Source organism: Penicillium citrinum, assembly GCF_028827155.1.
Source record: "Penicillium citrinum strain IBT 23319 chromosome Unknown utg000006l:1.0-3011923.0:1.0-3012962.0, whole genome shotgun sequence".
Classification (NCBI taxonomy): Eukaryota; Fungi; Ascomycota; class Eurotiomycetes; order Eurotiales; family Aspergillaceae; genus Penicillium; species Penicillium citrinum.
This window is the reverse complement of record NW_026622691.1, coordinates 1532050-1557963: the sequence shown is the minus strand read 5'-3', so window position 1 is coordinate 1557963 and position 25914 is coordinate 1532050. Positions and strand designations below refer to the sequence as shown.

Genomic DNA, 25914 nt, shown 5'->3' with positions numbered 1-25914 from the left:
GTATTAAACCAGATCCTCCCAAATTTTCCTATTATTTAGAGAATACTTAGGGTATGGAATTGATTGAGAAGGACCACGACATGACTCAATCTGAATAATTTAGAAGCTTGCTGCCACATGCGATTTCGCTATGTTTTCTGCATCAGGCGGTGATGCTCTTTCTGCCGCTCCGCAGTTCGACTTGATCAACAAACATCACGACTTTGCGACAGCTTTAACATAGCGAAATGGCGGCTTAAAGAAGCCTAAGTGGCTGCACCTTGCTGCTCTAATCCCAGTCATTTTTATACGAGATTATAATTTCCATTATGGGTGAAGTATCGCTGGAGAAAGCTCTGGAGAAGCTATCTTCTGACAAGCAGAAAGAGCGCACCGAGGGCTTGACAGGTATGTTAGAGTATTTGATACTTCATTTTGTGGGACGACTGATACTGACCAGAAGCTCCTATGGAATAAGGTCTCAGGGACATCTTGCAGCAAAACAAAGGTAGCTCAAGACTGTAAGCTTTCCTGACATCTTTGCAAATTCCTTGCTGTCCAATTGCTAACACTAATTAAACTATATCCAGGTCTGATCTTAACGACAAGGCGTGCCACAAAATATTCGAGTCCCTGTTTCGATTTACTACCTTTGACATACCAGTTTTCAATCGAGCTCAACGATCAAACCCTCGAAATCCTGCGTCCTCGCGGCTGTCAACTTGTGCTTCCGTCATTCGGACTGCAATCGACACTTTCCTGCGGAAGCTGAGAACCAAAACGGTACGCGCAATCGTCGACCATATAATTGATACGATACCAATAGCTGGAGAAGGTCTATGGGATGTTTTGAGCGTGGACTATACCAAATGCCTGACTACGTTGCTCCGCTACGCGCCTCACACTGAACACCTGGGCGATTCGGATTGGGAGAGACTTATTGATTTTTGTTTAGCCGTCCTCAACAACCAGAACGGCGAAGAAAGCCAACTCAGCTTTCGAAGCGGCAATAATTCAACTCTAGAGGACTTGCTGGAGGACAACGACAACCGGTCAACACCAGCCAGAGTGACGTCTGCTCTGCCCACCAGAGAAAGACATGTTGGAAATACTAATGCTATCAACGAGGTAGTGGAATGTATTCAACTTTTGACGGCAACTCCTACAGCCCCTGTCCAGGCTAGTGCCGAGGCCATCCTCCAAACACTTTCGAACTTTGTCAAGTCATCCTACACGCTTGCGGGGAACACACAACAGCTAGCCTTTAGCAGCATAAACTCTCTAACGTCGAAGGTGCTATTTGATCAGGCCGACCTTATTAGGTCTTCTATGACAACTCTCATACCAGTAGTTCGACGCCTTTGGCCTACCAAACTTCAGAAATTGAAGGATGAATTGTTGGCAACGTTGATGATCTGCCTGGTGACTTTAACAGACTTGACCCAGAAAGAACCATCGGAGGCGGTTACACGTGCAGTAGAGGACCTGCAAGATACCCTATACTCTGAATGTTTGAGGCGATCGGAGAAAGAACTACTGCAGATTGACGATATAGAGTTGAATAGGAGATCGGCGACCAGCAAGCCACCTGTGTATGGACCGCGGCTTGGACATGCCCGAGCAGAGCATAACTGGACCATTGTTTGGTCAATTGCACATCTCGCAAAGCTGTCGGAGAAAATCCATATACCTGCCTCGGACAATGATGTTGTAGGTGACAAGCCAAGCAAAAGACGACGTTTCAATTCTGGTATCGATGACATTTTTCGGGATGCAATATCAGCATCAGGCACCCGACGAATTTGTGCGCTGCAACTAGTCCCCTTTCTTGTAAATGAGCGAAACATTGAACAGAAAGATGATTTTATACGGCGGCTTATCCCGAACATCCTTGATGACAACAGTGCAATCTCCTCATGGACTATGGTGGTTTTGGCCTGGTTAGTAGGCACAACCTTTGGAACCCGGAATCAATCTAACTTGATCATCATCAATATAGTCTTGCTGGTGACTCCGATGCCCGGCACCCGGCCTTGAAAACATCATGGGTACGGGTCATGGACCTCACATCTCGCGCCATATCGTCGTTTCCCACATCGCGAGCTGCGTGCAACCTCCTTAGCTTCATTCTAGAGGCTGATCTACTGGAACATTCTATTGTGACGGAGCATATGCGATCATTGCTGCTATCTGCGACTTTTAATGGCCCTTCTTCCGTTTCAGATGCCTCCTTGGATCTTTGGGCCTCCATAGCACGACGAAAATCACAGTTGAATTTGACCTCTATGCAAAGTGCATCAAAGCAAATCTCTAGTTGGCTGAGGGAGGTATGGACGATTGGTCAGTTCTTCAAATTGTTTCCTACGTTCTTCCCATTTACTGATATCAGTGAATAGGCACTGTCACTGACAGAGTTCAAACGGCCCAAGTCTCCATGTTTGCACGACCGCTGAATTTACTTCATCTTTTTATGGCATGCACTAGCCGAACGCCTGAAGTACCTCTTGACCAAGCCTCAGCATTCGCGGGACGCATAGCTGGGGTGTGGCTTCTCTTCCATGAAAACCGTGAACTTTTGGAATATCTCTTCAATATTGACGTAGCCTTTCAAGATGCAAACCCTTGGTGCAGACAACCACCGAGGGACTTGAGCTCATTCACCCGACAAGATGCAGATGACGTCGTGGTGCTGGACCTGTTAAAGTCCAAATCCGAATATTTCCTACAGGCCTGGCATTCAATAGTCGATGCAAAATCAATCCACCTGACCTCTGATATCTTGCAAATACTAACTTCATTTTGCATAACATCGTCGCTGTTTATGTCATACCTGCCCGATCAAATTGAACCAAAAGAACAAGGGATCCTTGAGAACTGCCAGTATATATGGAACGGAATATGTGACTTTTTGAAAGTTTCCGGGCCGACTTCCAGCTTGCCATGCCTTGAAGTCCTGTCGCCCATTTTGCCATCATCAATGCAGGAATATGAAAACATTTACTGGAAAGCTCTTCATCCACTCATAGTTCCGCTCTCAGATTTGCTTGAAGGCTTTCGTGAGAGTCAGCGAACCGGGCAAGCACCAACTGGCGACTTGATGGATATCGATGGTCGCGTCGCATCGAGAGAAGATAGAGCACTCGCAGACGAACACATAATTTCTTGTAATAGAGAATTTGGATCTTTTACTTCAGACCCAATCACTTTTCAGCGATTCGTGACTGTCCAGGTTTCTGTTCTTCGTCGTGCTCATAGCAAGTCCGATGAACCGAGGCAGCCGACATTGATCGATTATCTCGTTAGTCTAGACGAGGCGGATCTGCTTTCTGCTTCAAACTTTCTATCTGATGTCTATCATGCATATCCAGCGATGGAGAGGGAAGAGCTTCTCCAGATTCTAGAAGATGTTGGAGAAAAGTGCCTTCAATCGTATGAAATGGAACGGTGCGAAGCCTCTCACAGCATCTGTATTCGCATGATGATGGGATTCGTCTCATCTTGGGCGAACAATCGAGGGGATACGCTCAACGAATCAGCAATGGACTTGTACAACTGGTTCATGGAGGTTCTTGTGACCAGAAAGCGAGCATCTCCCAAGGTCTATATCTTGTTGCTCGAACTTCTACAAGCTGTCCTTAATACCAATTCCTCCTTTGGCAGTGACCAGCTTCTGCCATCACCACGAACGACTCTCTTCCGCGTTCTACAAGAAGGAGATATTTTTGTCAAATTTAGCGCTGCCAAAATCATCCCAAATTTATTTGACCGATTTCTTTTCAAGGATCACGATATAATGTTTGATGACGTCCTAGAGAACCTGCCCAGAGACCCGGACTGGATTGAAGGTATTGCACTTCGTCTATTGGCTTTGTCTCGGCTGGCTTCTAAATGGCATACTCTCTTGCGCAGGAGTATTTATCATATGTTCGAAACTCCGGCCCAAGTTCCTCTTTCTTTGGAATATGCACGGAAGTGTATAAAATTCGTTTCGAATGAACTTGGACTAAGCGATCCTCGCGAATTATTCCGTCTCTTTGCTTCTCAACTACTGTACACCTGGACTGAAACCCAGCCTGTCACTTGCATGCCATTTAGTATGTTTGCATATGGAAGCCTTCGGGAAATGCTAGCAGATGTCAAAGAAGAAATTGTTGGACAGATGATCATGCGTGGTAGAGTGTCTGAGACGATTGAGCTCGCAGAGTATCTACAAGAGTCTCATCTTGATCTTATCAAGAGATCATTCTCAAAAGCAGAGGCGTACTGTATTGGGAAAGACATCAGTACGCCACCAGAACAGGAAAGCCAACCCAAAGGCGTAGAGATCCTTCTTAGGAAACAGCTTGGCGCTGAAGGGTTTATGAAAGAGATTGAAAACCATTTCCCTAACATCATTGTCACCTTCTTCAAATCTCTGGACCGCTATGATCAGATCGAACGAGCATTCTCAAAACGTCCCAGCTTTGAGTCCGCGCTTGAAATCCAGACACGCATTATCAGCAAGTGTGCATCACAAGCCTCCCTGCCTCCAAACCAGCAGCCATCTTTTCGGGCCCGTTACCTTCTGGATGAGCTAGACTTTCTCTGCAAGCGCGCGGGTTTTGAAGTCGAGTCCATCTGGACCCCAACACTGACTACATTTGTGTGTCGATCGCTTCTCGAATCAATACACCCTGCTCTTGGCTCTCTTCACATGTGCTCTGTCATTAGGAAGGTCAGGATACTTGTCTCCATATCAGGGCCAGTAGTCCTTCGAGATTACCCTTTTGAGATGCTCCTTCACTCCCTCCGACCGCTTCTAGCAGACGTACAATGCTCCGAAGATGCGCTTGGCATATTCTGGTATCTGCTTGAAGCTGGAAAACCATACTTACAAGAAAATCCAGGGTTTACAGCTGGTATAGTTGTGACAACGTTTGCAACCCTCCGAAAATTATTCTCCTTGGAGTTGGAGAGCGGTAATGAGGAAAGCCAATTTAAAGCGGCCTTGAAGAGCGCTGAAGATTTTCACGAGTGGTTGCGCAATCTTGCGAGAGACTACAGCTCACTAGAATTGGATCCTAATGTGGATCGAACGTTATCGAAGCTCTTGCTTTTGGCTCAAGAGATGTCCACAGGAAACGCCTTATCAAGGATGGAACGCGAAAAGCAATTGGTAATTGAAGTTATTGGAGACCGGGATTCGCAACAGTCTCTCATGGGTAAATCAGTCGCTGATCTTGTTCTTTCCCTTCTGTGCCCCGAATTTAAGTGGTCCTTCAACTCTGGTGATGAAATTGCGGATGATTCTCTTGAATCTTCTCATGCTATCTCATTATGGAATACCTTGCACAATATGGATGGCGGACCGGAGTATCGACTTTGGGCTGCCTCGGTCATCGGACGCTCATTTGCGAAGACAGGGAAGGTCGATGAACATCTCCTACGGGAGCAAGATATCAACCTATTTGACAGTCCTGAACCGAATGAACGGTCGAGCCTTGCCTGCCATTCCAAAGCTCGGATCATTCAAGCTCTTTGTGGAAAGCTGCAAACCCAAGATAACACAGAAGCAGGGTCAATCGAACACACATTGCAACTTATCCTGAACAAAATCACACATTACCCGGAATTTCAAGACTGCGCTGAGGTCATCCCGGAAACGCTGGTGAAAGCTCTGATCTGGAGCCCTTATATCTGCCCCGAAGCCCCCCTATCAACATTGGAGCTCGAGAGATGTAACACAAACGAAATATCTGCAACGGGACGTACAGTGGCGGAATGGGCTCGAACAGTTGCATTAGCTCTTTCGAATGCTGTATTAGATGATCCAGTCATCGGGTCATTGCGCAAGATCCTCAACTTGATTCCCGATTTAGCCGTTCAAATTTTACCATATATCATTCATGATGTTTTGCTGATCGAAGGAATGGATAATGGCCAGTCAAGGCAGGCTATCTCCGACTCGTTCAATCGATTATTATGTGATGTATCCGACAAGACAGTTTTGCATGCCCGTCTTGTCATCACATGTGTCTTATATCTTCGGAATCAGCCCGTGCCAGAAGAAACTACAATTGCACAGCGTGACAAATGGCTCGACATAGATTTTGGCGAAGCTTCAGCTGCAGCACACTACTGTGGACTGCAGAAAACATCTCTCCTATTCCTTGAGATCCAGGCATCAAGGGTAATCATGGGATCTCGGCGGGCTTCGGTCGCCAAGTATGAACCTCCGTTAGGACTTCTGCACAATGTTTTCAAAAATATTGATGACCCAGATTTATTCTACGGGATTCAACAGAGCTCGTCGCTGGATACAGTCATGGAGCGCTTGGAGTACGAGAGCTCAGACTTCAAGAACCTACTCTTCCAAAGCGCTCTGTATGACAGTGAAACACAGATGTTGGGACAGGGGAACCCCTATGGTGTACTGAAAGCCCTCAATTCAACAAATCTTCAAGGCATCGCCAATACTTTGATGCACACGTCCGGGAGCGCAAAGGACATGACGACTCCTTTCGATAGCACTTTAAAGGCTGCAATAAGCCTTCAACAATGGGATGTTCCAGTATCGCCAGTGGAGACATCGCCGCAAAGTATAACCTTCCATGCTTTTCAAAGCTTGAACACATCCTCATTGGAAGAGACTCTCACCTGCGTTGATAGCTCACTGCTGATGACTCTGGATGCCGCCACCAAGAGAAGCCAATCAGGAATGCAACTTCGGGCTGCGATGCGGAACTTAGGTGTTCTAACAGAAATGAGTGATGTTCTCCGATCAAAATCACTCGATGATATACAGACTGAATGGGCAAAGATCATTAGTCGGGGTAGTTGGCTGAAAAAAGAAAGTTATCTTGAAGTCGGAGAGATACTCAGCTGGCATGAGGGCCTATGTTCTTCGATAAGAAAGCACACCGTCTTGCAATCAAAACTCAATATGACACCAAGTGACTCCCGTCTTCTTGAAGCTAAAGTCTTCCGCCAATCACTAGAGATTGCAAGGAGTCATGGAATTTCCCAAGCTTCGCTGAAATCCGCGATTAGTCTTTCCAAACTATCCGAACCATGTGCCAAATTGGGATTGAGAATTGATGGCGCTGCCACGTTTGATCTAGCAAACGTACTTTGGGACCAGGGTGAAATGACGGCTTCAATCAGGATGCTCCAGGAACTGAGAGATCATAATGATCTTCATAAGCAAGCCATTCCACTTAGCCGTGCTGAGTTGCTGGTGACACTGGGTCACCATGTTGCTGAGGCTCGACTAGAGAAACCAGAGTCAATTCTTCATGAGTATTTGCATCCAGCCGTGAAGGAACTCAAGGGCGCATCGGATGGTGAAACAGCTGGACGGGTCTTCCATGGATTCGCGGAGTTCTGCGATCAACAGCTACGAAACCCAGATGGACTAGAAGATTTCCAGCGAGTGCAACAGCTTCGTGATCGCAAAGAGAGTGAGCTTCAGGGACTAGAGGAGATGATGAAATCAGCACAAGGTCGTGAACGAGAGTCGCTCAAAGTCTTCCGAGCCAAGACGAAACAATGGTTTGACCTCGATGATCGTGAATACCAGCGTCTGTCAAGAAGTCGGGAAGCCTTTCTACAGCAATGCCTCGAAAATTATCTCCTGGCACTAAGGGAAAGCGACGCATACAATAACGATACCCTGCGCTTCTGTGCTCTCTGGTTTGATCAATCAGATAGTAAGATTGCAAACACGGCAGTCTCCAGATACCTGAATGATGTGCCAACCCGAAAATTTGCACCTCTGATGAACCAGTTGTCTTCTCGACTACTCGATGTGTCCGATGATTTTCAGTCATTGTTGACGGGATTGGTATTCCAGATTTGTGCCCAGCATCCCTTCCATGGCATGTACCAAATTTTCGCCAGTAGCAAATCCAAGGGCGGCAAAGATCAATCTTCACACTCTCGCTTCCGTGCCGCCAACAAGTTGGTGGATCGCTTGAAGAACGATAAGAACATTGGTCCAACCTGGGTAGCCGTTCATAACATGAACATTACATATGTCAGGTTTGCTGTTGAAAGGCTCGACAGTAAATACAAAAGTGGTGCCAAAATTCCCTTGAAGAAGCTGCCAACGGGTGAGCGTCTAGGGCAAGACGTGACTGTCTACAAACTTCCCCCGCCTACTATGAAGATTGAACTGCGAGAAGATTGTGATTACAGCCACGTTCCTTCAACCGCCAAGTTTCAGTCTGAGTTTACGATTGCATCCGGAGTCAGCGCACCCAAAATTGTGACTGCCATCGCGTCTGATGGTGTTCGTTACAAGCAGCTGGTAAGTCGTTCTGAAATAGTTGTATATGCGTCTGATATACCATCCCTGGAGGACAATCATTGTGGTTTTCAAGTGCGAAGTTTGAAAATTCCGGAAGAGAGACTGGCTTAGAGCAACTGATGGGCCTTACATATGGAAGCCGTATGCTAATTCGTTGATAGTACAAAGGAGGAAATGATGACCTGCGTCAAGATACGATCATGGAGCAAGTTTTTGAACAAGTCAGCAGCCTGCTGAAAGACCATCAACCGACCCGACAACGAAACCTAGGCATCAGAACCTACAAGGTTCTTCCCCTAACTCTTAATGCAGGAATCATCGAATTTGTCCCTAACACCATCCCGTTGAATGACTATTTGATGCCAGCGCACCAGCGATACTTCCCTAAGGATATGAAACCGAGCTCCTGCCGAAAGCAAATAGCGGATGTACAGACCAGGTCTTTTGATCAACGCGTTAGGACATACCGTCAAGTCACCGAGCATTTCCATCCAGTCATGAAATACTTCTTTATGGAAAGATTCAACAATCCGGATGACTGGTTCAGCAAACGGATTTCGTATACGAGAAGCACTGCAGCGATATCTATCCTCGGACATGTTCTTGGACTTGGCGACCGTCATGGTCACAATATCCTATTGGACGAGAAAACTGGAGAGGTTATCCATATTGACCTGGGTGTAGCCTTTGAACAAGGGCGTATTTTACCAGTCCCGGAAGTGGTACCTTTCCGCCTAACGAGAGATTTGGTCGACGGGTTTGGAATCACCAAAACCGAGGGAATTTTCAGGAGATGCTGCGAATTCACCCTAGCGGCGCTCCGACAAGAGTCATACAGTATCATGACAATCCTGGACGTCCTTCGTTATGATCCGCTTTACAGCTGGACTGTATCACCTTTGCGGATCAAAAAGATGCAAGACAATCATGAAGGTGATCAGCCTCCAGTACTTACCGGAAGCACTGATAAAGGCTTGTCTCCAACCAATGAGCCTAGCGAGGCTGATCGAGCCCTAACAGTCGTCGCTAAGAAATTGAGCAAGACACTTAGCGTTACTGCCACAGTCAACGAGCTCATCCAACAGGCAACCGATGAAAAGAACCTTGCCGTTCTGTATTGCGGTAAGTAAAAACAAAACGGCATGACCTCCAGAACTGATAACAAGTGGCTGACTCGTTTTATAGGCTGGGCCTCTTACGCCTAATGTATCAAGCACGGATCAATTTCATAAACATCTGTAAATATTCATTCAGTTCTACTAAATCATCATGATTGCAACCTTCCAAATTGGTAGCACCAGAAGTTGCATAAGATTATTTCCTACTCTATGAGCCCCCTTCGAGGGTCTTCAACTACCTAGCTGAATGTAGGTACATTCAAAGTACTAGGTCGATTCAAGACTTGGAGCTAAAGCTGATGCGATCACAAACAAGTACCTCAATATGCCTAATTTTGCAACAAAGAATGAATGATCAGATATGGGACCAGGTGCTGGAAGTGGCTTAGAGATTGCTAGTGGAAAATGGCCATTTTGAGAGTGTGGAAGGATGCATCTCATACTATAGCGATGCTGACTCAACTGTATGATATATGGAATTATCCGCGAGCAAATGTGAATATGAATGGCTACGGGAAAGTCTTTGTTGAGCCGCTCGAAGATAAGAGGGTCCTTTGAACAGTGAATGCTCGCATTTGCTTATAATGACTTGATTATGTACTGACAGGGGAATTCCCGTTCAATTCAAAAAAACCCCCAAAATATACCGTCCAGATGCAACCTAGACGCCTTAATATAATATGCTCCAACCATGATTTCCCGACTAAACAGAAATACACAAGCCAATTTTATGCTTCGGTTGGCGTGATCACGTTGCGTTTTTTGCTTGTCAACTTGAGTTTTAAAGGAATAAGACTGCGTCGTGGTCCCGGTGAATCGTTCTTGGTTATTGATTTTCGACAAACGGGACATGTGCCTTTATTTTTATTAGAGTCAGAGCTTCTGGCATCTGCAGTGGCGAGGCATTCAAGGATACATCGATGACAAAATAAATGACCTAATTACGAAAATCAAGTCAGCAACATAAAGATAGAAGACCAAGAATATTTAAACCTCGGGCACGCATTGTCGGTCCTCGAGACACGAAACATACCACAGGCAGTGCTTGTTGCATCTTCCGGAGTATCCATGCATACTGGACATTTGTATGCGCCAAGTATGGATTGAGTCTTGTTCGTCGCTTTTTCGCTCGGCTGTTGTGCTTTCACGGCATCCTCCCTTAAATTGGAAAGTGTCTTCGCGAACTCAGAAGAGCTATCGACCTCGGTCAAATCGATCGCCTGAACGTGCTCTTCTACTCGAGGGCGAGTTGATGGCCCCGCATTTTCAGAATCATCACCACTGCGCTGCCGCTTCACACCCCTTGACCGTGCGTTATCTATCCACGACGGAGAGGTGGACCCGTATCCCGACAAATCCGAATCAGTGTCGAAGTCAACAGAAGTTATATCCCATGAAGGTTGGCGATGTGTGGATTCAGGTGCGGGTGCCGATGTCAGATCAATGATTGATTCTCTGCGATCCATGATAGGGCCGGTAGAAATATCTTTTCAACGTGAGGTGGCATCAACGGCCCCTAAGGGCGTTCTCTTCGGACAGTGGCGGCAATGTAGGAACATGAAGGCCACCCGAGTGTATGAGGAGGGGTCAGTGGTAGCAAGACCCGGGCACAGTCCGCTGCTCCAAAAGATGAATCCACTGAAGACGGCCGAGAATTAGAAGAGTTATTTCGGACTGTAGACGTGAGACTCGTACCTTTGTGAATTTCAGTGGAAGTGACAAAGAGAACATTCCATCAGGACCATTATAAACCAGTCGCAAGTGGCTGCTTAGCGGAGAGGGTTATCGCCTTGCGATAACGAATGCCAAGCCCACTATACCTAATAGGGTAGGCGGTTTTATATGCCGGTGGAATGATATTCCGGGTCGGCATGACGCCTGAGATACCGCGATAGGCAGTGATATGGGAATTTCTATCCAAATGCTTGCAGTCTGCATCGTATCACAAATTCAAGACAGATATTTAGCGCAACCGCACGGAGGTTGCAGTCGCGTCCACTATGACCTGATATCCACGAAAACCTGACCCGTGTACAATGTCATCTTGGAAATTCGCCTGCGCGCCTCATTCCAGGGGTGTTGCGAGTTCGGCACGACTCCAGCTACGCACGGCGGTTTTCCCTCGCTCACGCCTGTGGCTGGATCAAACCATATCATGCGCGCGGAGCTACTCAACACCAGCTGCCGAGGAGAATGTCACAAAGCGTTCTCTACGTGGTACGTCTTAACACTACCTTTACCCCTCCGCAGATATCAAAATCAAACATGCTAACGGAGTATAGTCCCTGCATCAGCTAGGTTTAACGAAATCGGAGTTCAACAACTAAGCGATTATGTCCACCCCCAAGTCTTCCCCAATAAAGGCCGGATACCGGACCCGGAACTGGTCGCCTTGTCGAAGGATCATCTTGCCAGGCATGAACTGCTAGGCAAATCACAAAAAGGTGCCGAGCCAATCGCATTTGATTTGCCCCAACTGCAAGGGCAAACTCTAGATGAACATTTTTATAAGCTGGGAATGGATGCGTCTGAGCCATATTTATCTTACGCCAAATCTTTTGTCGCTTCGCATTGTCCGGAAAAACCGCGCAAGTGGACCAAACGAAGTGGATGGACTAAATACTATGCGAATGGATCCTCGGAGCCAGTCGAGGCACCCAATGAGTCAATGCTCACGTTTGACACGGAGGTCATGTACAAGGAGCACCCTTTCGCTGTTATGGCTTGTGCTGTAAGCCCCACGGCATGGTATGCCTGGATATCTCCTTGGCTACTAGGTGAATCGACGAAAAGAGAGCACCTTATCCCCCTTGGTGACCCCTCTCAACCCCGAATCGTCGTTGGCCACAACATTGGTTATGATCGTGCACGTGTCTTGGAGGAATATGATATGAAGCAAACAAGTAACTTTTTCATTGATACAATGTCTCTTCATGTGGCTGTGAACGGAATGTGCTCTCAACAGAGACCGACATGGATGCGCCATAAAAAGAACAAGGACTTAAGGGACAAGATTGCAAGCGAGCATAGTTCCGCCGAGCTGGCCTCATTGCTGGAAAACAACATGCTACGCGAAGAGGAGGAAGAACTTTGGGTGGGAAGGAGCTCAGTGAATTCCTTACGAGATGTGGCGAAGTTCCACTGCGACGTGACTATCGACAAAGCCCAAAGAGACTTCTTCGGTGAACTCGACAGGGAGACTCTTCTTACAAAGTTAGAAGAACTTCTCGACTATTGCGCTGCGGACGTGGCTATCACACACCGCGTGTACCGGAAAGTTTTTCCCAATTTTCTGGAGACATGTCCTCATCCTGTTAGTTTTGGTGCCCTCCGACATCTATCTTCTGTTATCCTCCCTGTGAATGAGACTTGGCAGGAATATATTAAAAATGCCGAGGAAACCTACCACAAGCGATTGGACGATGTGCAGCGAAAATTAATAGAGCTTTGCAATGAAGCTCTGAAATTCAAAGATCAACCAGATATCTACAACCATGACCCTTGGCTTGGCCAGCTGGACTGGTCAGGTCAGGAGATCAAGATGGTCAAAGGGAAAAAGAAGAACGATCCTCCTCGTCCTGCCGCTCGGCAGAAGAAGCCAGGAATGCCCAAATGGTATAAAGATCTTTTCCCGTCAAGCAACGCGGACATCAATCTCACGGTGCGAACAAGAATTGCCCCAATCCTCTTGAAACTGGCTTGGGATGGTTACCCCCTAATTTGGTCCGACAAATACGGATGGACTTTCCGAGTTCCTCATAGCCAGACCAAGCAATATGAAAATCAGCCGGTTGTTCGGTGTGATATGACTGCCGAGGACAAGAATGCTCAACTTCGAGATGATCGCAAGCACACCTACTTCAAGATACCCCATAAAGACGGCCCACAGGCAAGATGCACAAATCCCCTTGGTAAAGGGTATATGCAATACTTCGAGCGCGAAATTCTTTCTTCTCAATTCGAACTCGCCAAGGAAGCTTTAGAGATGAACGCTTCTTGCTCATACTGGATTAGCGCCAGAGATCGGATCATGAGTCAAATGGTTGTCTATGAAGATCAGATTTCAAATAAGTCCGATAGAAAAGCTGATCTTGCTTCGCGTGTTGGTTTCATATTGCCTCAGGTGATTCCCATGGGAACCATAACCCGGCGTGCCGTGGAAAATACGTGGCTTACGGCCAGCAACGCCAAGTCTAATCGGGTTGGATCTGAACTGAAGGCCATGATCAAAGCTCCGCCGGGATACGTTTTTGTAGGCGCAGATGTAGATTCTCAGGAACTATGGATTGCCAGTCTTGTGGGAGATGCTTCGTTCCAATTACACGGCGGAAATGCGATCGGTTTCATGACCTTGGAAGGATCCAAAGCTGAAGGTACTGATTTGCATTCAAGAAGTGCGTCCATTCTTGGAATCTCGCGCAATGACGCGAAGGTATTCAATTATGGTCGTATTTATGGAGCCGGTGTGAAATTTGCTGCCACCCTTCTCCGTCAATTCAACCCATCGTTGACTGAAAGGGAAACGCAAGCAACCGCCGCCAATCTCTATAAGGAAACCAAGGGGACCCGGACCTCCCGACGTGTCCTAAGTGAATCCCCATTTTGGCGTGGTGGCACCGAATCGTTCGTGTTCAACAAGCTTGAGGAATTCGCAGATCAGGAAAGGCCAAGAACGCCTGCCCTGGGCGCAGGCATCACGGAAGCTCTGATGCGGCGTTTCATCAACAAAGGAAGCTTCATGACCTCTCGAATCAATTGGGCTATTCAATCCTCGGGTGTTGATTACCTGCATCTTTTGATTGTCAGTATGGACTTCTTGATACGACGGTTCAACATTCATGCTCGTTTAGCCATCACTGTCCACGATGAGATCCGATATCTGGTCAAAGAGGAGGATAAATACCGCGCGGCAATGGCCCTTCAGATCGCAAATGTTTGGACACGTGCTATTTTCTCACAGCAAGTCGGCATCGATGATCTTCCACAATCCTGTGCTTATTTCTCAGCCGTGGACATAGATCATGTACTTCGAAAAGAAGTTGATATGGACTGCATTACCCCTTCACATCCCCATAAAATTCCCCACGGTGAAACATTGGATATCTCCCAGCTACTATCCAAAGACCAAGCCGCTGTCCTCGACCCATCTATCAACCCAATCTCGCCCCCAAGCCCAGAGAAATATGAGTATACGCCACGCGAGTCAGTCATGTCCGCTCTGCAGGCCTCGACCGATTTGGCTCTTATCAAAGCTCAAATAACGAAGGACGACAAAGAGCTTCGCGATATCATCAAAGAGAAGACTCAGCTCGTGTCTAATTCCAAATCTACCACATCGCGTGCTTCTCCAAATACTGCTCGTGGTAAAACCTCAGGCTGGGCATCTGCGGAACCTCAACGTGCTGTACTCATGGATGTGGAATCAGGACTCTACCCCGACTTTCGCGATGCTCCTCACACCTCTCACAACGGGAAACAATCTCAGGTAAATCTTTATCGCTCTCTTTGGAAACCAAGACCAAGCGCTCGAGCGTAGCTCGTACCAGTTGCAATAACTCTCCCTATCTCCCGAACCATACCCTTTCCTTAATCTTGTCATTCTTGTACCCACTTACCTTTATACGTCTTTTTTCCCTTCTATCCCCCTTTTCTTTTGATTATCCTGACGGATGCATGTCTTATGTGGAGTGACTGGTCGTAGCATTGGAAGGCGTCGAAATGCTTAAATGTAATGTGATACTACTGTACAAAGATGACAAATAAAATGACTTTAAAATTTACTTTAATCTAAGCCCCCTCTCTCTATCATTGCGCTCGACACTCCAAATCGCTAGCTACATCACTTTGTTGGCTGAAAATGCTGGCGCTGGCCTTGAGGCATAGTCAAATAATCTAATTTTCTTTCCAGATGGACGGTACACTTCAGCACGTTAGCGAGCCATCATACATTGACAGTTCCGTTCTGAATCTTAAACACTTACGCAACTTCAATTACGGCGCATTTCCCAGCTTTGACAATCTCCTTTGCTTGCTGGATAGCAGGGTCCAAGTCGCCCTGAGTTGTTACCGTGGCCCCCCATGCGTTACCTGCGGCTTTCGCGATGCCTGGATAGTCAGGAGAAGGTTCAAACGATATGTTCAAATCTTCCGTAGCGCGATGTTAGCCTCTGTTTCGATTCGTCTCTCAAAGGATGACAAATGTTACCTTTTCTGTTGGCCTTTGAAGATAGTCCATGCTCGTGGACAAGCAGCGCAGAGACCTTCGGTGCGTTCCACCCGCCATTGTTCAGAACAATAAGGAGGAATGGAACGTCGTAACGTCTAGCAATCCAGTAAACACTTTCCATTTGGGAGAAGAGGTATACTCCATCACCGACGCTATTCTTTGTTAGAGAAATTCATTTTTTTTTTTGTGAGATCTCGATACTCACATTCCACAAACAAAAGAATCGGGTTTGGCCAATTTAGTCCCAAGCGTTGCGCCGCCACCCCAGCCCAATCCACCCGCTCCACTGCCAAGTAGGCTTCCAGGCTATTCCAAGAGATTATTATAAGTCGTGTAGCAGATTTGATGAGCTGATGGGCTTACCTTAGTCAGGTTTAAATGATGAATCAAATGACCTGCGTTAGTGACTGCTTCCAAAACGAAAGTGGTGTCTTGGGGCAGCTGATCCCTGAGCCGCGATGCGAGGTATGGCACAGTTATAACATCTTCCTGTGGAGGTGACTCTAAAGACTTGAGGTTTGCTCGCCAACTGTTGTATCTGGCTCGACGAGCTTCAAATAGCTCAGCATATTGTTTCATGTCCAAACCTTGATTATCTATAAAATTGTTCAATTGCTTCAGAGCAAGCTCGCTACTGACTTTGAGCCGGCGGATGGCACGTATAGAAAACACTGCACATGATTGGACTTTCGTTAGTATTCATCGAAAATCGAGAGAGGATAAATACATACGGGGCATCTGCTGCTTCAGTGGATCGACGTCAAGGTGGAAGATTTTTGTGCCTACAATATCAGCAGAGATCTTGCCAGCATTTTCAGATCAAAATCAATTTCTTACCTTTCCTGGGATGTCCGGCAGTTGGGATCCATGGGACATCGCAGTCCAAGATCAAAATGACATCGGCCTCTAAAACTGCTGGGTGTGTAGTCACCGTCACACCGAGATAGGCCTCGTGGGTGCTGCGAATACACACATCTGATCCGACCATTTCGACGACGTTGATTGGCAACTTATCACAAAGTTCTTCGAGCAAAGGAGGCGTGTTATGATTGCGTCCGAGGTATCCTGTGATCACAAGTGGTCTCTGTGCTCCCATGAGAGCCTTTGCGATAAGTTCAACTTCTGCTCATGTAAAAAGGAAACGTCAGTCACAACAAGATTTTTTTTTTATCTTCTTTCTCTTACTTCGGGGGACTCATTACCTGGTTCTGGCAATGCACTTGCAACAATAGGGCTGAGCAATTCTTCCTCTAAGAACTCCCTGTCAACTTTCTGTGAAAGTTGGTTAGAAAACACTTCGGATGTGCAGTTTTAGTGTTACCAGTTACCTCTTCAAGTACTTCTCTTGCCGCCATCAGATATGCTGGTCCTTTGGGGTCAGACAAGGTAAATTGCAAGGCTCTGTTAACCATCTCTTTGATATTACGCCCAGATTTTATCTCGCCCGAGTACCTGCAATATTGTCGGACGATTGCCGCCTGATCTGGTACATCTTGAAGCCAATGGATAAATCTTGATTGTTAAATTTGATTAGTAGATTGGAACAAGCAGAAATGGACTGGACTTCATACTCTGTTCGGGAGCCAAGAAGTTCCCCTCTTTGGGTGAAAGGGCTCAGGCCAGCAAAACAGAGGACAGGTACCCTTCCAATAGAAGCGTTGTGGATGGACTGGCCTAATGCCAAAGTACCACAATCGACGTGAACAAGTACGCATTGCTTGTGACAGGTTAGCGTAAATGCAAGCTTGAGAATATAACCACCCGGCCACTTACGGGAATACCTGTAACCTGGGCATAACCAAGTGCTGCAGATAAGGCCACCAGTTCTGAAGGGCAAGTGATGATATTTGGGAACTTTTTCAATGTCCCTTCAACAATTGTGAGCTCGAGCCTCTTTCTTCAATATATTTGGAGTCGAACCTTGTTTAGCCTTGATCATTGCCTCAAGCATGGCAGGATGATCACTTCCTCTAATTGAATAATAAGTAAGCCAATTCCCCGTTCGTTTTGCTTCTTCAGTAGGCCTACAAATTCACAAAACAATGTGTCACCCCAGCCTCGACTAGCCCGATAATTAGTAACAGGGCATTTAGTTAACTAGATTTGGAGGAAAAAAATTTGTCATACCGAGGGCCTCGAAGAAGCCTTCTGCGGCTGTGGTGAACACCCCGTTCTGGACAATATCATCGTCATAACGGGCACGTTTGTTGGATGTCATATTGAAGAAGCTGAGTATTGTTCAACAGTCAAATTATCAGAGGATTGAGAATGGCCGTAACGAGATATATATATCTTGGACTGAATCTCTGTTGAAGTCCAAGGGACCAATGACCCCTTTCACCTGCGAACCAATCCTTAGGCACCCCCGCATTTTCCCCGCTTGGCAAAGATTCAAAGTCCCGGCTCATCTGCCGAGGAGTCCTTTATGTACTATGTATGAACTGTTGTCGATCATGAGCTATTGTGAGACTCTGAAATCGACGAGAAGCTCTTGAATTTAAAATATTGAAATTAGGTTGTGTTTCGATAGATGTCGAGGCAACTACACCAAGTGACAGTAAATCGAACGCCCAAAACGGCAACACTCGACGCAGGTTGAAGCGTTCATTATAAAAGTGCAGTCGGAATAGTCCCGCCCTGACGATAACTAAATGAATGAAGGTGGATTTTTGGACCATAGGAGTGCACACGGTAACGCAGTTTTCGTTACCGCACTGCATACCGAAACGTAGTGTCTCAAATCTTACAGTTTATAACGGCGATTGCGTTTTTATCGCCGTTTTGCTTAGTCATAGGTCATTCCTTTTTGTATCCAGTCAGAATACGTTATTTGCGGCAAAAAAAAACAAGTAAATAGAATAGAATCTTCTATCTTAGAATATGCAGCAAAAGAGCTTCTTATAATTATCAAAAACTAGTGACTAAATGACCAGTATCTAATAAAATTGTATATTAATAAAAATATTTCATACCGTTTTTTTTTTAGATATCATGTAACGAATAGTGCCACTATTGACAGTGGTTAAAATAGAATGAATATTTGGTAGATATATATAGTTGAAATAGATCAAACACATGTGATGTGGTTGAATTCACATTCTCATCCTATCAAATCATCTATCGTTCTACCGCCGTTATCGTATGTTACTGCTAAAACACACCGTCTGCAGCCCTATATGAGCAAGATTCTGTTGTCTGTTGCAAGAATGAAAATCTCTTTATAAGGTCTCTTCAAGAACGTAGTGGTATCGTACTCCTGGGGCGAAGGAGTTGTCTCCCCGTGGCTACCAGAGGTCACCACCGGGCCGTTTTCTTTTTTTTGTAGGAATTCCCCGGACATTTGTCTAGAGATTCGAGAAGAAACTGATTCTCGCACCTAGCCCCCAACTGTATCCGACCAGCATGCATCAACAATCCGGATTGGGGCTGATCTATGCCCTGTTTGTCTGGAAATCGCCCCAATGATTCAGAGCGATGATTTTTTTCAGTAATGATCTAAATTGCAAGGCTGTCCTAAGTTTCTTTCCGTCAGTCAGATGTTGCTTTAAGCACCCCTGGCTTCTTGATGTTACAAGCGAGTCCTTGGATTCAACTTGCGTGTGGCGGAAGAAGATATGTCTGGTCATGACTTATTGTACGAGAGCATTGAGCTATCAAATGCCTCTAAAAGCCATCGGAGCTCGGATCGTCTTATTCAGACCATCACTGAGGAACAAACCGATGAATCGACCCAAGACCATGAATTGCGAGGACATGATCGAGAGATTGAGAGCAAAAGAGCACGAAAGGGGAGAGGCCTCTTTCAAGGGTGGAGGTTCACTCTCTTCCTGGCGTTCACCGCCAGTGTCGTAGTGCTATTGTTCAACATTGTCTTCCTCATCTTCACGACTGTCCGTGCTCAGCAGGGCCAAGATGTCGCATTATCTAGAGGAGACTGCGAACAAGTACACCGGTTGAGTGTTGGGTTCCATTGGATAATCAATGCGCTCAGCACAATACTACTAGCTGCAAGTAAATTCGGAATGGTACCAAAGACTTTCTCTCGACACCACTGGTATAGCACTGGGCTAATTTTCTATAGCAATGCTTGGTAGCCCCAACGAGAAATGACATTGATCGAGCTCACCAGAAACACAAATGGATAGATATTGGGGTGCCGAGTCTTCGCAACTTATTCAGTGTGTCTTCTGGTCGTTCAATCCTGTGGATTTTCTTGTTTTTCTCATCGATTCCTCTGCATGTCTTCTACAACTCAGCAATTTTTTATCAGACTGCAGTCCCTGCGTACAATATATTTGCTGGGCCGGACTTTTTGGCCCAGAAAAATTCATCAAAAGCTGAAAGACAATACCTGAACTCGACCGAAAGAGACTCTTTCAAACGACTTTTTCGCGCCGCTCAAGATGGGAATTTGAAGCGGTTGGATGGCTCAGATTGTGTTACAGCGTTCGCCCAAACGTACCAAACTGCATACTCCAATGTTGTTCTGGTGACAGAGGATGATCCATGGCAGGGTTCGTATGCTTTGGTTGATTCGAACTCCGTCTATGACCCGAAATCCGAGTATTCTCCAAATGCAATCTCTGCTTACCCATGGCTTTGTTCTGCAAACGTTAAATTGAGCGACTGCGAAAAAGAGGGTAGCTCTGTCACTTATAACCGTGCGGCAAAGAACAATTGGACTGTCAATGCACAATATCGTAATGCTAAAGTTCGGTATTGTCTCGCAGAGCCGGCGCCACAGAGATGCAGTTTGCAGTATTCTGTGCCTCTGACACTTGCAACAGTTCTCTGTAATGTTGTGAAGGCATGTATACTGTTATATCTCTGGATTGGAGTGAAAGAAGCTCCTATATTAACTGTCGGTGATGCAATCGTATCTTTTCTTTGTTGTCCAGATCCCTATTCCAAGGGTATGTGTCTTCCTTCCGATGGAACTGGAATATATATACCTCCAATTCATGCCGTGCCTCATGCGCTTCAGAATAGCCAATTCCGACATCCAGTGGCTTTTACTGACAAGAGAAACCGTTGGGGCTCTGCGATCTCTAGTCGCTGGGGCTTCTTTATTTTCTTGTAAGTCCAGCCGTTGTCTATTGTGAACCGAACTTTTGATAGAGTATTTATTAATCCTTGTGTATAGTTGGATTGTCGCTATAATCATTTGTATTGCACTCATGGCTATATCTATAGCTGGAATCAAGAGCGGTGGTCTAGACAAGCTCGGTGCTATTTCTTCTCAGACAATACTCAGCGTTCAAAATTCGGGTGAAAGTTTGATAGCGAATGCTTTCATAGCCAACTTGCCACAGCTTATATTTTCTTTCCTCTACGTTGCTTACAACAGTCTCCTGACTTCTATGTGCCTCTCCGCTGAATGGAGTAGCTTCGGCAACAATCGTAAAGGATTACGAGTTTCCCATAGTCCGCGGCTTGCTCAAAGAAGCAATTATTTTTTGTCAATTCCCTATCGATTTGCAACACCCCTGATAATTGTCTCTGGTATTCTACATTGGCTTGCTTCATCCGGGCTTTTTGTGGTCGCCATTGAGGCCTACAATACAGATTTGCAGAGGGATCCTGCGAATGATCTATTTGCATGCGGGTACTCACCCGTCGCAATTATCAGCGGCGTTTGCATTGCGACAACCATGTTTATTTTCTTGATCGTCATGAGTTCTCGGCGATTTGAATCCGCGATTCCTGTAGCTGCGAGCTGCAGCCTAGCGATTGCTGCAGCGTGCCATCCATTGTATAATCCGAACGTTGATTCAGCGGAGGCAGAGGCAGGAATGGAGGGATATGGTGGATATGGCATGGAAACTGAGCAGGAAGATGAGGAAATGGCTCTTTTGCCTGTTAAGTGGGGATCTATACCAGTTGATGGGCCAGTGGGCCATTGTAGTTTTACTTCTGTTGATGTATATCCGCCAGAGACAGGGAAAGAATATCAATAGCAATGTAAATGTTCGAGAGAGGCGTAATCATCCAGCTTTCCGATAATTAACAGTCCATGGTCCACCTCACTACCACTACTAGGATCTAGAAACAAACCCGAATTTACGCGAGCCTATAATATCACGACGGGCTTTCAGGTATCGAAAAGGAGCTGTCGGCAGACTATCATCAAATTTGTGATAGTGGATCTTGATCTCGTGGGAGCTCCAAATCTCTTTCAACTTTTAGCGCAATATAGCAGGGGCTCCTATAGCTGATAATAAATTCAAGATATATAGAGAGGCTTTTTTGGATCAAATCTTTGGTAAATGAAAAGCTTGGCTGTTCTTTCCAGTCAACGAACACTACTATGGTCAAGGGGGCAGGGGATACAGTAGACCGCGGCAGCAACCGCGAAAACCTAACCAAAACCGCTTAGGTTTTGGTTAGCATTTGAAGACCTCACAAATTTACGGTTAGATTTTGGTTAAGATGCAAACCGAATCGTTTTGGTTTTGGATAGTATTTCAAGACCAAATCCAAAACCGTGCGGCAGTCTAGTCTACAAGAAGGTGAATTACCAAATATACTTTCTAAATCAAAGATATCTCATTTCTTTAAAATTACAAAAATCCTCTCTCCATTCTATAGCGCCGAGTTCCTTCAACTTGCCAGAAATCTTCTCAGTGACGGTATGATTAATCTAGCCCCAAAACCATCTAAAATATCGTGTTTCAAGATGTCGTTCTTGTCCGACAAAATGCTATTTGTGATGTTCTGGGGCGCGAATATTGGACGTAGGAGGAATTACAACAGTAAATCATGCTCGTTGACCTAACGCTCAGTGAGAGGGATATACGGAAGTGCATCTTCAATTTCTGGTTTGCTTCAAGTTCGGTCTTGATACAAAGTCCGGCCTGATATATTGTAGCCGAGTTAGCATCAGTAAGACCCCCAGGTCTTACGAAATTTAGGGGCCTAATTTTCGTCTTCGTCTGGATGTTCCACCAGTACACCATTCAGATCCCTCAACTCCTGGACAGCGTCTTCATCGAGTCTGCATGATCCATGTTAGAAATTACATTCAAAATACGGGAGCGAGAGGCAACATACTCTGCCCCAAGTATAATAGGGGGAAAAGATTTTGTGGAAGGATACTCCGAGGTTCCAGTGTATTTGACCAAAATGCTAAAGTCATGTTAGCCGTATCACTGCAAACAAGAAAACCCTTCAACCAGTCTTCCACTTACTTATTGACATTTTCTCTCTCAATGTCCCATTCTTCTGGGCCTTCAAATCTGATAACTACTGGCTATAAGAATATAAGTATTGTTCAGAGTTGAAAGAGAGTTGAAAGAAATTTCAAGGCTTCACGGAAATCGAACCTTTGCCATAATGAAGTCTCTACAAGAGTCGAATTTTAGTAGACTTCGAAATTTGTCCGGGGAAGATTTTTAAAATTGTAGAAAGAATTCACAGGTAGTCAGATACGGGAGATTATATACCTTTTGTCAACCACTTGATTAGGTTGATTTGTGAAGGCGACAAGGGTCCTCTGCGTCATATCTTTAGAATACATTGACAACTATTCCGGATCCATTATGTCATCCTACATATAGATGCTGGTGGCTAGCTGAAATATTAGGGCTGCGAATTCTATCGACTGTGCTGTGCTTCTTGTCGATCGTCTGATTTGAGTTTCGGCTGAGCCATTTTCCTGCATTTGAAGCCAAATAAGAACAAGATAGACAAAAGGTGCATGATAGATGGGCCACAGTGGATGACATTGAGCCTGAGATGAAATGGCAGGGCAAGGAACTGCTTGGCCAGCAAAAATTTCCATTTCCCCAACCATTCTACAGTATAGTTAGAAAAGAACAATATCAGGCCAATCATAAATGCCGACCGGAGATGCTAGGTTTCATTTGTTGTATGCCACTTTTGCACTACCTTTTGGTTTCTTGATTAGCCTCAGGTTAGCAAAGTACAGCTCAACGGGAGCCTCTCACCTCACGGTATGACAACTCATATCTGCTTCAACGACTTGTTTTGTGATCCTTCAGAGCCTACCATGCCTTGGCTCGTCCCGCTAAGCCAAACAAATGCGCAAAAGGATAGATTCAATGTGAAATGCCGGAAATTTAATCAACAATCACATAACTTACTAGTATAAGCATTAGCCAATTTCTTGAGTCCTGAATAAGCGGAATATCGCTGATGAGCAGCTTCACCTAAAGTAAGCGAGTCCTTTTTTTCAGTGAGTTCCCCCAAGCTAGTTAAATACTTCACCGGAGGTATCCTTGGCTTCTCGAATCCAGGAATCTAGCATAATTCTATCGCGACCCTTGTTGGTTGAGGTATGTGAAGAGCTACGATAGTCGGCTAAAATAAGGGTATCGGAACTGAAGTACAATTGTCTATTATGTAATTCAGAGAAAAGCTATATATGGACTTGCTTGTGGCAAATACTCCCCATTACACTAAGTGGCTGCTTTCAATTACTATTGATACTATTGATCTCGGTATATCTACAACCGATGCCCCCACGGGGAATTCTTAAGCCTGCAGGGACACTGAACTAAGATCACCTTCGTAGATTCTAACAGACACATGGTTTAAGGGCCAATTTACTTAGCCTGGTTTCTGACTATCTTATTGATGGAAAATCTCGAGCAATCTTGGGGGATCCTTGCGGGGTGATAATCCTCTGGTTGGTGAGGGGTAGGGCTGGCTGCGTAAAGAGGCATCAAAAGTAAATCGACCAAAAATATATTAATATCTACAGACTGCAATCGCCATTCAGATCCTTTTTCAATGTCTCCATCAGTTGGTGGACATAGCCTCACATTTTTTTTTTTTGTATTTGTTTTTTGAGATAGGAATATGCCTCCTACTAAGTATGCTGTAGTCGGAACTGGAGGACGAGCGGCGTTCTTCTACAGTGCTATCGTCCAGAATTTCAAAGAAACGGCTACTCTAGTGGCATTCTGTGATACAAATCAAACACGAATGAATGTGGCGAACAGCCGTATCCAAGAATTCGGGGCCGTGGCTGTGCCTACATACAAGGCCACTGATTTCGACCGCATGATCGAAGAAACTAGACCTGATTCTGTGATCGTGACTACCATTGACCGGACTCATCATTGGTATATAATTCGGGCGATGGAGCTAGGCTGCAATGTCCTCAGTGAGAAACCAATGACAGTGGACGAAAATAAATGCCAGGCCATTCTTGACGCAGTGAAAACTACCAAGCAGCAACTACGCGTCACGTTCAACTACAGATATGCGCCTCACAATACCAAGATCCGAGAGATCATTAAGAGTGGTGCTATTGGGAAGGTTACTTCAGTTCACTTTGAATGGATGCTCAATACTCGACACGGTGCGGACTACTTTCGCCGATGGCACCGGGACAAGCGTAACAGTGGAGGATTGCTTGTGCATAAATCAACTCATCACTTTGATTTGGTCAATTTTTGGCTCGGAAGTAAGCCAGCGACTGTATTTGCACAGGGAGATTTGAAATTCTATGGGAAGGAGAATGCTGAGCTAAGAGGAGAAACAAACTTCTATTCTCGCGCTCATGGTAGTTCCGCGGCAGTGAATGACCCCTTTGCGCTTCACATGGAAGAGCATCCGCAACTTAAGGAAATGTATCTTGATGCAGAACATGAAGATGGATACTATCGCGATCAAAGTGTATTCGGAGATGGAATCAGTATCGAAGATACGATGGGTGTCTTGGTGAGCTACAAATCCGGTGCAATTTTGACCTATAGCCTGGTTGCGTATTGTCCTTGGGAAGGGTTTCGAGTCTCTTTCAACGGAACCCAAGGCCGTCTTGAACTGGATGTTCTTGAACAGTCTTATGTCAACTCAGGCGGAGATCAGAATAAAGAAGGGGCCGTGGCGCACACCAAAATTATGCTGCATCCAATGTTTGCGCCGCCATCAGAGATATCAATCATCGAAGAAGAAGGCGGCCATGGAGGTGGTGACCCAAAACTACTGAATGATTTGTTTGGGAATCCCGAACCTGACAACCTGGATCGTGCTGCCTCTCATGTTGATGGAGCGATGTCAATTTTGACTGGCATTGCCGCGAACAAGGCCATTCGTACAGGTCAAGTGGTGCAGGTTGAAGACCTTGTGCAATTTTGAGTTTATGTGAGAAGAAACAATCTTGGAATAGATTTAATGGTCCAATTTTAGCATGCAAAAATAGTAACCTCTGTTTAAGGCATCAAAAGACTTAGTTCAAAAGATGGTAGTTTCAAATTTCTCAGACATAAGGCGCCCTCTATCCTCCTCGTGACTAAGAGTGGATTTTGCCATACCACCAATCATTGTATTGCCGGTTT

At 45.6% G+C, this 25914-nt stretch overlaps 7 protein-coding genes across 7 annotated transcripts; 4 read left to right on the top strand and 3 right to left on the bottom strand.

Annotated features, from left to right (window-relative positions):
• Positions 1 to 308: 308 nt before the first annotated feature.
• On the top strand, positions 309 to 9471 carry atmA (DNA-binding protein kinase TEL1; the record flags this gene model as incomplete). The annotated part of the gene is made up of 7 exons (XM_056646031.1): positions 309 to 387; positions 458 to 500; positions 570 to 1919; positions 1979 to 2319; positions 2376 to 8266; positions 8428 to 9388; positions 9452 to 9471. The coding sequence occupies 7 exons, from the start codon at positions 309 to 311 to the stop codon at positions 9469 to 9471; spliced, it is 8685 nt and encodes a 2894-aa protein (XP_056499472.1).
• A 641-nt stretch (positions 9472 to 10112) lies between these two features.
• Positions 10113 to 10850, bottom strand: N7469_007112 (uncharacterized protein; the record flags this gene model as incomplete). Its single annotated transcript, XM_056646030.1, has 2 exons — positions 10113 to 10321; positions 10418 to 10850. 2 exons carry the CDS (start codon positions 10848 to 10850, stop codon positions 10113 to 10115), a joined length of 642 nt encoding a protein of 213 aa, XP_056499471.1.
• Positions 10851 to 11420: 570 nt separating this feature from the next.
• N7469_007111 (DNA-directed DNA polymerase gamma MIP1) lies at positions 11421 to 14920 on the top strand (the record flags this gene model as incomplete). Its single annotated transcript, XM_056646029.1, has 2 exons — positions 11421 to 11601; positions 11667 to 14920. The coding sequence occupies 2 exons, from the start codon at positions 11421 to 11423 to the stop codon at positions 14918 to 14920; spliced, it is 3435 nt and encodes a 1144-aa protein (XP_056499470.1).
• Positions 14921 to 15276: 356 nt separating this feature from the next.
• Positions 15277 to 17828, bottom strand: N7469_007110 (uncharacterized protein; the record flags this gene model as incomplete). Its single annotated transcript, XM_056646028.1, has 14 exons — positions 15277 to 15304; positions 15366 to 15528; positions 15590 to 15762; positions 15816 to 15916; positions 15974 to 16281; positions 16342 to 16392; positions 16448 to 16732; positions 16813 to 16882; positions 16939 to 17122; positions 17182 to 17327; positions 17384 to 17478; positions 17531 to 17580; positions 17639 to 17672; positions 17738 to 17828. The coding sequence occupies 14 exons, from the start codon at positions 17826 to 17828 to the stop codon at positions 15277 to 15279; spliced, it is 1779 nt and encodes a 592-aa protein (XP_056499469.1).
• Positions 17829 to 19224: 1396 nt separating this feature from the next.
• Positions 19225 to 21567, top strand: N7469_007109 (uncharacterized protein; the record flags this gene model as incomplete). Its single annotated transcript, XM_056646027.1, has 3 exons — positions 19225 to 19635; positions 19692 to 20686; positions 20754 to 21567. 3 exons carry the CDS (start codon positions 19225 to 19227, stop codon positions 21565 to 21567), a joined length of 2220 nt encoding a protein of 739 aa, XP_056499468.1.
• A 958-nt stretch (positions 21568 to 22525) lies between these two features.
• Positions 22526 to 22941, bottom strand: N7469_007108 (uncharacterized protein; the record flags this gene model as incomplete). Its single annotated transcript, XM_056646026.1, has 4 exons — positions 22526 to 22604; positions 22661 to 22735; positions 22798 to 22859; positions 22933 to 22941. The coding sequence occupies 4 exons, from the start codon at positions 22939 to 22941 to the stop codon at positions 22526 to 22528; spliced, it is 225 nt and encodes a 74-aa protein (XP_056499467.1).
• Positions 22942 to 24430: 1489 nt separating this feature from the next.
• N7469_007107 (Gfo/Idh/MocA family oxidoreductase) lies at positions 24431 to 25714 on the top strand (the record flags this gene model as incomplete). Its single annotated transcript, XM_056646025.1, has 1 exon — positions 24431 to 25714. One exon carries the CDS (start codon positions 24431 to 24433, stop codon positions 25712 to 25714), a length of 1284 nt encoding a protein of 427 aa, XP_056499466.1.
• Between the last annotated feature and the right edge of the window lie 200 nt (positions 25715 to 25914).